Source organism: Malania oleifera, chromosome 1, assembly GCF_029873635.1.
Source record: "Malania oleifera isolate guangnan ecotype guangnan chromosome 1, ASM2987363v1, whole genome shotgun sequence".
NCBI lineage: Eukaryota > Viridiplantae > Streptophyta > Magnoliopsida > Santalales > Ximeniaceae > Malania > Malania oleifera.
Genome location: NC_080417.1, coordinates 130,239,151 through 130,249,992, shown reverse-complemented (window position 1 = coordinate 130,249,992; position 10,842 = coordinate 130,239,151). Strand labels below are relative to the sequence as shown.

General features: G+C 41.1%; 1 protein-coding gene across 1 annotated transcript; it reads left to right on the top strand.

Moving 5' to 3' along the window:
• Positions 1-8,581: 8,581 nt before the first annotated feature.
• On the top strand, positions 8,582-10,394 carry LOC131146677 (7-deoxyloganetin glucosyltransferase-like). The gene is made up of 2 exons (XM_058096420.1): positions 8,582-9,218; positions 9,336-10,394. The coding sequence occupies exons 1-2, from the start codon at positions 8,726-8,728 to the stop codon at positions 10,295-10,297; spliced, it is 1,455 nt and encodes a 484-aa protein (XP_057952403.1). The 5' UTR covers positions 8,582-8,725; the 3' UTR covers positions 10,298-10,394.
• The last annotated feature ends 448 nt before the right edge of the window (positions 10,395-10,842 follow it).

Sequence of the window (10,842 nt, the reverse complement as noted above, 5' to 3'; positions counted from 1 at the left end):
AAGTTCCGTCATCTGCAATACTGAACTCCCCCCCCCCCCTGATCATTTTGCACTCTATCCATTACCTCTGCTAATTCTGGGTCTTCCTTTTGAGCGACTTTAATTTTTTCTTGCAGAATAGGTTGTACTACTAAGCTGGCAATACACACTGGAGGATCACTCTCTACCAACTCTATGCCGAGTCTTTCCAGATCCATCATGATCGGATATTGGATCTCCATAGCTGCCAACACTGGTTCCCTGGATTTCCTACTCAACGCATCGGCTACCATGTTTGCTTTCCCTGGGTGATAATTGATGGTACAATCAAAATCCTTAATCAGCTCCAACCACCTTCTCTGCTTCATATTCAGTTCCTTCTACGTGAAGAAATACTTTAAACTCTTGTGGTCGGAGAAAATCTCACACTGCTCGCCATACAGATAGTGCCTCCAAATTTTCAATGCGTGTACCACTGCAGCCAATTCAAGATCATGTGTAGGGTAGTTCTTTTCATATTCTTTCAACTGCCTAGACGCATACGCCACTACCCTGCCATGCTGCATCAATACACAGCCAAGTCCCTTCAAGAACATATCACTGTAAATAACATACCCCTCACCCCTTGATGGGATAACCAATACTGGTGCTGTGACTAATCTTTGCTTTAGTTCTTGAAAACTCTGCTCACAGCTATCGTCCCACTCAAATATGACATTCTTCCTCGTCAGTCGTGTCAAAGGTCCTAACAAAATTGAGAATCCCTCAACGAAACGGCGGTAATAGCCAGCTAGCCCCAAGAAACTCCTGATCTCCTGAACATTTCTTGGTCTAGCCCAATTCACTACCACCTCAATCTTACTAGGATCCACAAAAATACCGTCTCCAGATACAACATGCCCCAAGAACACAACCTTCTCAAGCCAAAATTCATATTTACTGAACTTGGCGTATAACTTCTTTTCCCGAAGTGTCTGCAAAACTTGCCTCAAGTGCGTCTCATGCTCCTCATAGCTCCTCAAATAGATCAATACATCATCAATAAAAACAACAACAAACTGATCTAGGTATTGGTGGAAGATTCTGTTCATCAAGTCCATAAATACCGCAGGAGCATTCATCAAACCAAACGGCATAACAAGAAATTTGTAATGCCGTACCTGGTCCTGCAGGCCATCTTTGAGATGTCTTCTGCTTTCACTTTTACCTGGTAGCCGGATCTGAGGTCAATCTTCGAATACACCCGTGTACCCTGGAGCTGATCAAACAAATCATCGATACGGGGTAGAGGATACTTGTTATTGATTGTCATTTTATTAATCTCCCTATAGTCTATACAAATCCTCATAGTCCCGTCTTTCTTTTTCATAAATAAAACTAGAGCTCCCCACGAAGATACACTGGGTCGTATGAAGCCCTTATCAAGCAGATCTTGCAACTGATTCTTTAATTCTGCCAATTCTGCTGGCGCCATCCGGTACGGTACTTCAGAAATTGGTGTTGTATCGGAAGGTAGATCAATAGGGAAGTCTACCTTACGATTGGGTGGCAAGCCTGGTAACTCGTCTGGGAAAATATCTGTAAACTTTTTTACCACAGGCGTGCTAGCAAGTTTCAATTCATTCTCTGACATCTCTTTCACAACAGCCACAAACCCTTGACAACCACTCTGCAGTAGTGTTCTGGCTTGAATAGTTGAAGCTAGTTGAGGCGAGGATTGCACGCGCGACCTTATGAACTTGAATTTCGCTTCCCTTGAAGGTCTGAATATTACTTCCTGTGCTCGGCAATCTATGCTAGTAAAATTAGCTGCTAGCCAATCCATGCCAAATATAATATCAAACATGTGCATGTCTAGCACTATCAGATTAGCAAACAAAGTCTTTCCTTAAATATCAACTGGACAACCTCGAAGCACCCTACTACACCTCACTGCTGACCCATTCGGTGTAGATACCAACAATTCAACATCTAATAATTGTGTTTCAGCCCACATAATTTAGCACACCCCGAAGACATGAATGAGTGTGTAGCTCATGAATCAAACAATGCAATAACTTTAAAATAAAGCATAATAACCATATCTGTCACCATGTCACCTGTCATCTCAGCCTCACCCAGCGTCAGAGTAAACACCTTGACTGGAACCGTATTCCTCTGCTGGCCCCCACATGGCACCTGATAACCTCCCCGATATAGTCTGGGAGCTGGAACTGCATCCAGTGGGGTAGGGCAGTCTCACAACATGTGCCCCGATCTACCACAGCGATAGCACACCACACCACTAGTTCGACACTCTCCCTAGTGTCTCCTACCATAAGTATGACAGACTGGGGGACCCTGCCCCGTCTGCACCTCATGTCCTCCCGTCTCCTATCTCCGCCCTCTTCCATAGTTTCCTCTCCTCCACTAACCCGGTCTATGACCCTGCTGGTAGCCGATAGATGCAGATCTCTTCCTCTGTCTCTACTCCTCTGCATCAAGATGCTCACCAATCTCTACCAAGGCTGCCCTATTGACTAACTCAGCAAAGTCCTGGATCCACAACACCACCACCCGCTTGAATATGCTCCGCCTCAAACCTCTCTCAAACTGCCTCGCCTTCTTTACTTCGTCAGGAACAATATACGGGGCGAAACGAGAGAGCTCAATGAAACGTGCTACATACTGCTAGACAGATAGTTGTCCCTGCTTCAGACTCAGGAACTATTCTACCTTAGCCTCCTCGATAGTAGTTGGAAAATACCTATCGAAGAACAATTCTTTAAACCGATCCCATGTCATGGCTATCGGAGTCACCCTCTGCTACTCCATCTCACCGTAGTCCACCACCTCTCGGCCTCTCCTGTCAATCTATAGGTGGCAAAGAGGACCCTCTGTTCCTCAGTACACTGTAATACAGCCAAGATTTTCTCGGTCTCCTACATCCAGTTCTCAGCGGCTGCAGGATCAACTCCACCTGAGAACGTCGGAGGATTCATCTTCGTAAACTTTTCTATAGTGCACTCATGGCCTGCAGATGGACCACTCTACTCCCTTGAGCTCCTAGCGATCTCAGCCATAACCTGCTGAGCCACGCTACGTAATACTGCGTCAGAGTCGATCCCAGCTACACTTAATGGTCTTGCTCCATCACTGCCACTCGCATGGGCATTACTTCCTCCTAGATCCATCGTGGAAACAACAAACACAACTTAGAAATTCTATCCTTTTAATTTACCCACCTATCCTCACCACTTATCTCAACATTTCTAACTCATTTCTAATCCTCAGTCCTATATTCTAGGAACACAACCCGACAATAGCTTACTATGGTTTTTTCTGAAATGGTCACCCCAGGAAAAACACAGAAACTACCACGAAAGTCCTGCCTCTAGACTGTAGAACAAAACCTCAAATCATTTCCTAAACTCTGGTGTTGTTTTCACTGCATTCTAAAGTCTACAAAGCCTAGCAACCTAGGCTCTAATACCATACTGTGACGACTTGCTTAATTTCCACATTTTTTTTTCATAATATAATAAAATCAATATCACCAATCTTAGCAGATCATAGTCCACCTGGACCCGTGGGTACCAGGGATATATTAGAACGTATAACAGAAACCTAAGCAGCAGGAAACATACAGTCATATACATCTCATTATATCATACATCACAATACCAGAGTTACTACAATCATTATATATATACACACAATACTCAACCCAAAAAGATGTCTTAGGGCCATTTCCACAAATACATCCGACCCTATCAAAATACTTACCCTTTTGGAAGGGCAGATCTACCGTACTAGATCGGCGGGGCTTTACCCGCTCTCCTCTCAGGGGCTCCTGAAATATTTATAAAATTCGGGGTGAGACACCTCTCAGTAAAGGAAATAAAATAATACTAGTATGTGACAACATGAGTATTCTGTGTTATACATATATCATACAGAACATATTCAGTAACTGTTATGTCAAATCTAGGAAAACATATATCATCAAAACATAGCAGAACATACTGCATTTTCATAAACATATATCATCTCATATAATAATAATACAAAAACATTCCTGGTAGGTTAGCTGGCTGTTGTCATGTATTACCCTCACATGACTGGGTTGTGTGACCCGAAGGCGGGACCTGACAATGGTTGGCCAACCACTACCAAGTCAAAAGTACAGTCTGTAAGTCTGATGGGTCTGCCTGACCTGGTCCGTACACCAGGGGCGCTCACACACTTCTTGAAAACCACATCGACCATCAAATCTCACACCACTCCGTACAGCGGAGTTAACACAAATATCATGATCATGAAGACCATGGACACATAGCAACGGTACCGTGCAAGTGCTAGCCTAGACCAAGCCAACCAAGTTCTGATATCATATAACATATACTAAAAATGTGATACATGGATATTTCATATCATTAATATCAAATCAATCACATCATTTTGCATATATACGTATATCATGAAAATCATCGGCCCGTACACCAGCAAATCATAACACAACCCGTACCTAAAAAATCACATCCATAGCTCAGCCCATACGTCGACAAATCATACAATAGCACAGCCCATACGCTGAAAAATCACATCCATAGCACGGCCCATATGCCGGCAAAATATATAAAAATCTCGGCCCGTACGCCGATTTTTCCATTATAAAAATCCATATCATAATCACATTTCTAGAAGACAATATTTTATAACAATTTCTACTTATGCCACACTAACAAGTTTTCCGCATATTCAACATACCATCATTTTCAACAGTGTTTTCTCAAATATAAATCATATATATGAACATATTTACTTTCCTGAAATCAAATGCTATATATACATACATTTTCTCAAAAAGAACTAACTTAGTTTATCCCCTTACCTAATTCCTGAAAAGTCCCTAAGAAAATTTGCCCCGCACCCGCAGGGTTCCCAATTCAACACCCTGAAAATGAAATTTCCCAGAACTAAAGTTCAGTATTTCTACGCGTATAACACTTTCTACAACTGCCAAAAATTCAAATATTGAGTAGAAAGTCTTACGCTGGATTTGGGATGGTTTCCACTTCAGCCCCACCGACGATCCGCTCCGACAGACTTGAAGAGTACTTTTCCAAGAGCATCGTGGTGGCTTCAGATCGTCGAACCGACGGAAATTCGGCCCAAAATCGAAGAGAGAAGGAGGAGGGACCGAAGGGTAGGAGAGAGAAAGGATCTGCGCAGAAAATTTCATCCAAAAATGAACTTTAAGCCTATTTAAACTGTGGCTTTCGTCGATAAGCCATGTCACCTCGTTGACGAGGTCAATACAAAATTCGTCGATGAACTCTCCCCTTCGTCGACGAAATTCAGAAACCCCAAAATCATCCCCTTGGTATTTCCTCGTCGGCGAGCCATGTCACCTCGTCGACGAGCCCCTGTTATACCCTCGTCGACGAGTCCCCTATATTTGTCGACGAGGAGCTGAAAAATTTCTCGAGATTTATCCTTTCCAAAATGCAATGTCGTCAATGAACGCGAAGCGTTCGTCGACTACCTCATTCTGTTTTCAGTTTCCATTTCCCTTTCTTTTATTATTTAAATATCATTACTCTTCGGGTCGTTACAGATAACCCGGAAAAATACATTTTGAAGTTCTTGATTGGAATTTTCCTCTATGAGCAGTGAGTGTGCTAGCAAAACACAAACACCTAAAAACTTTTAGATAGTTATAAGCTGGATGTTTTTGAAATAAAAGGAAGTATGGTGTTTGATTTTGGAGAATAGAAGAAGGGGTTCTATTGATGAGATGTGTGGCTGTTAGCACACAATTTGTCCAATAAGAAAGTGACAATTTGGATTGAAAAAGCAAAGCTCTAGCCACATTAAGTAGGTGTTGATGTTTTCTTTCAACTCTACCATTTTGTTGGGGTGTTTCAACACAAGATAATTGATGTATTATGCCATGACTATTGTAGAAATCAAGCATGTTAAACTCTTGGCCATTATCAGTTCTAAGAGTTTGAATCAATGTGTTGAATTGAGTATGAATATAAGAAACAAATTTTGTGAAAATAGTACGAGTTTCTGTTTTGGTTTTCATGAGATAAAGCCAAGTAAATCTTGTATAATCATCTACAATAGTGAGAAAATAATGAAAACCAGAATATGAAACAGGTGAGAAAGGACCCCAAATATCACAATGAACTAACTGAAAAGCTTTATTTGAATAGCTACTTGATACAAGAAATACAAGCCTTTTCTGTTTGGCTAAAGGAAAAACTTCACATATATGAATTGGATTTTCTGATACATTGGGATTTATATCACTAATAAATTTCAATCTGGTAGAGGGAATATGTCCTAGACGAAAATGTCAAATATCAGCATTGGTAGTACAATTATTTGCTGAAGAAACAGAAGATATACACTTGAGATTAGATTTATTCCTTGCTAGAGTAGGAGATTGTTGTAGGTGATATAGACCTGATTTCACTTCAGCAAGACCAATCATCTTCCAGCTGATTAGGTTCTGCAAAATACATTTGGATTGAAGGAAAAACAAACCAATAGAATTTTCTTTAGTAAGTTTTGAAGCAGATATGAGATTAACACTGAAGGAAGGAATGTAAAGAGCATTATGTAAAATAATATTAGCTGAAAAATGTACAGTTCCAGTGAAAATAACAAAAGCATATTGACCATTTGGTAAATGGACTGCAGATGATTATTTTGGTAGATGAATTGAAGTGAAAAAATGAGGAGAACAAATCATATGATCTGTAGCTCCTGTATCAAGAATCCATGGAGAATTATTTTTGTCAGCTGAAACAACATGACATGAAATGACACCTGATGTAGAGACAGTATTTGCTGTAGAGGTTACGTTTGTATTAGAAAGGCTATTTGCAAAGGACAGCAAGTTTTGAATTTGCTCTTGAGAAAATATATTTGAGATGCTTGAATTTAATTCCAAAGAAGAAGCAACATTTGCATTGGACAAATATGTATTTGTATTTCCATTTTGAGGAGTAATAATTTTCTTGCCTCATGGACCTTTCCATCCATGTGGAAATTCAAACAAATGAAAACACTTATCTGCAAGGTGACCAGTATATCCACAATGGGAGTAAATAATATTTCCTTTGGCTTTTGATTTTGTGAAACAAGTACCATTAGTAGTAACAGATTTCTATGTTTGTGCAGCAATCATAGCATGAGAATCCATGGAAAAACCAACAGCATTAGACAATGATCTTTGACTTTCTTCTTGCAGTAGCAAAGAAAAAACTTTGCTCATAGAAGGCAAAGGTGATTGGAGAAGTAATTGACTTCGCATCATAGAGTAATAATCATGCAAACCAATGAGAAACTTCATCACATAATCTGATTGCTGCCTTTCTGTAAAATTCTTTAAAAGATTACAAGAACATCTATCAAGAATTCTACATCTGCAGCTTGGAATTGGTCTGTAGCTGATATATTCATCCTAGAGTGTCTTGAATTCATTGAAATATTCAGTGACTAATCTTGCTCCTTGAGAAATCGAACTGAGAGATTTTTCTAGGGTAAAGACTTTTGGACCATCACTTCGAAGATACCTTGTTTTGAGTTCTTCCCAAACCTCACACGTAGCTGTGAAGTACAACAGACTTCCACGAATTTCTTTTGCTATTGAATTCATTAGCCAAGACAAAACGAGATTATTTACTCTCAACCAAGCAATTTGAATTCGAGAATCACCAGAATTTGATTGAGGCAAAGTACCATCTATAAATGCAATTTTATCCTTAACTATAAAAGCAAATGGAGATAGATCTACTCCATGCAACATAATTTGCACCAGTCAAGATTTCAGAGACTAGAAGAGCTCCAGGGTTATCCGATGGATGCAAGTAATAGACACTTGAAGAATCATCCGATGGATTTCTTGAAGATTCATCAGCATTTGCCATAGAACCAGAATGAGTAGAAGATTCAGGGTTCACCATAGAAATGGAACAGTAAAGAGAGGAAAGAAGAAAAAAATTAAGAGAACAGCAGAAATTGAATCAATTTATTTCTAAAATTTGAAACTCCCTTGATCAACCACAGCTTTGTCTACAGTTGAAATTCGAAATTTGAAGATGACTATACTTCTTCTGCAATAAGCATTTCCCTATGAAGTTTAATCAGTTTATTTCTAAAATTTGAAACTTCCTTGATCAACCACAGCTTTGTCTACAGTTGAAATTCGAAATTTGAAGATGACTATACTTCTTCTGCAATAAGCATTTCCCTGTGAAGTTCAATCAGTGCTCTGATACCATGTAAAATGTAGGAAAGCCTTTGAAAACAAAGATAAAAATAAGAAGAATCATCTATTTTCTCTTCACTAAAAAAAACTGAATTGAATTGTAGCATACAAGTAGACTTCAACAACCATGAACAACTAATCTAATTACATATATTACTTATAACAGCTTTATGTATTTTGTTTGGTTATTGATCTTGCTTCAGATCATCTTGTAACCTCCAACAGCTTCTACCGTGAAAGACAAGCATGATGCTTTCAAAAGTTGCGGCCTTGAAACTGGAAGCCGCCATTCAATCATGGTGTGAGGACAAAAAGGATGGGCCATTCACAAATCACAATCCACTCGTCGCAACCAGCAATCCCTATCCTTCTGACTCATCATCCAATTATACTCCATAAATTATCATTCTGCATGTTTGAATTTTCCTTCCACCATCTTCAAACTTCATACCCTACTCAGTGTTCACTGTTCACTCGTCAATGGCCGCCGATAAGCCTCACGCCGTCTGCACCCCGTTCCCGTTTCAAAGCCACATCAAGCAAATGATGAACTTGGCAAAGCTCCTCCACCACCGAGGCTTCCACATCACCTTCGTTAACACAGAGTTCAACCACCGCCGCCTACTCCAATCCAGAGGCCCCAATTCCCTCGACGGCCTCCCGGACTTCCAATTCGCCACCATTCCCGACGGCCTCCCTCCCTCCGACTCCACCCCGGACATCCCCTCCCTCTGCGACTCCGTCGCAAAGAACTTCTTGCCCCCGTTCCGACATCTCCTCTCTAAGTCTGCAAAATCTTCGATCGCCCCTCCGGTGACCTGCCTCGTCTCCGACGGCTTCATGTCCTTCACCCACGCCGCCGCCGCCGAGCTCGGAGTCCCAAATGTGATCTTGTGGACCATATCCCCTACCGGCCTAATGGGTTTCAGACAACATCGCGCTCTCAGGGAAAAGGGCTTTACACCACTTAAAGGTATGTATGAGAAAAAAATTGTTGAAACCCACGAGTGATCTTTTCATTTTGGGGGCAAAACATGAAAATTTCTTTGACTCAAGCTAACAGAAACACGTTTATGTGAATTAACTGCAGATTCCAGCTATTTTACAAATGGGTATCTAGACATTACCATTATAGACTGGATTCCGGGCATGAAAGATGTTCGGCTGAGGGATCTCCCGAGCTTCCTTCGAACCACAGACCCAAACGATATCCTGTTTGAGTTTTGCATGAGAGAAACGGAGATGGGTTCCAAAGCTTCCGCCATGATTCTCAACACGTTTGATGAATTGGAGCCAGACGTTTTGGAAGCCCTTTCATCCATGTTCCCCCCAATATACACCATTGGACCTCTTCACTTGCTCATCAATCGAGTACCACTTGAAGAGCCTTTGAGGTCTATTGGATCCAATCTGTTAAAAGAAGAGCTCGAATGTCTCCAATGGCTCGATTCCAAGAAACCCAATTCCGTGCTCTACGTAAACTTCGGCAGCACAACGGTAATGGCGCCGGAACAGTTAATCGAGTTCGCTTGGGGGCTTGCCGGCAGTAATTGCTCCTTTCTGTGGGTAATTCGGCCGGGTATGGTCTCCGGCGACTCTGCGATTCTGCAGCCGGAATTCGAGGCGGCGACCGGAGAAAGGGGGTTGATTGAGAGCTGGTGCCCGCAAGAGGAAGTTCTGAACCACCCGGCGACGGGGGGATTTCTGACGCACGGCGGGTGGAATTCGATGGTAGAGAGTTTGTCCGCCGGAGTGCCGGTGATCTGCTGGCCGTTCTTCGCGGAGCAGCCGACGAACTGTAGGTACGCTTGCCGGGAATGGGGGATTGGGATGGAGATTGGGAGTGAGGTGAAGCGGGAGGAAGTGGAGAAGATTGTGAGGGAGGTGATGATGAAGGGAGAGAAGGGAAAGGGGATGAAGAAGAGAGTGATGGAGTTGAAGGAGAAAGCCCATAAGGCTGTTGCTCCGAATGGCTCGTCGTTCCTGAATTTGGAGAAGGTGGTGAAAGAAATGCTTTCCGCCCAGGAAAATACTGTAAGTCTAGGAAAATGATCTTCCTGAGTTGATGCTATGGAAAATATTTTGTATAAAGTTGTTGAACAAATAAATAAATAAATATGGCATCAAACAAACCTTGAAGGCTCAAAAATATGCAAGTTGACGCTAGCGTAACTTGAACCCTAGAAGTATCTCAGTTTATTTGTATTTGTTTTTTATAGATGTACTATTGATACAACATACATTGCAAAAATACTGATTTTTAGTAACAAAAGTATAAGTAACGGTTTGAATTTCGTCACTAAATATATGGTATTAGTGACCTTTTGTACAAATTGTCACGACCGCTACTAATAATGCAAGTTAACTATGAAAAAGTCAACAATATTAGTAATGGTTCCTAAAAACTGTCACTAATAATGCATTATTAGTAACGGTTCTTCCAAACTGTCACTAATAATCTTGTATTAGTAACGGTTTATAGAACCGTCATTAATAATACTTTTATTGATTGGGAAAAAGTCAACAATATTAGTGACTGTTTATTAGAACCGTTACTAATAGCGCATTACTAGCGACAAATTCTCTAAACCGTCACT

Coding starts and splice junctions, on each gene's coding strand:
- LOC131146677 (XM_058096420.1), top strand. CDS start 8,726: ATGGCCGCCGATAAGCCTCACGCCGTCTGCACCCCGTTCCCGTTTCAA. Junction 9,219..9,335: donor GGGCTTTACACCACTTAAAG/GTATGTATGAGA, acceptor AATTAACTGCAG/ATTCCAGCTATTTTACAAAT.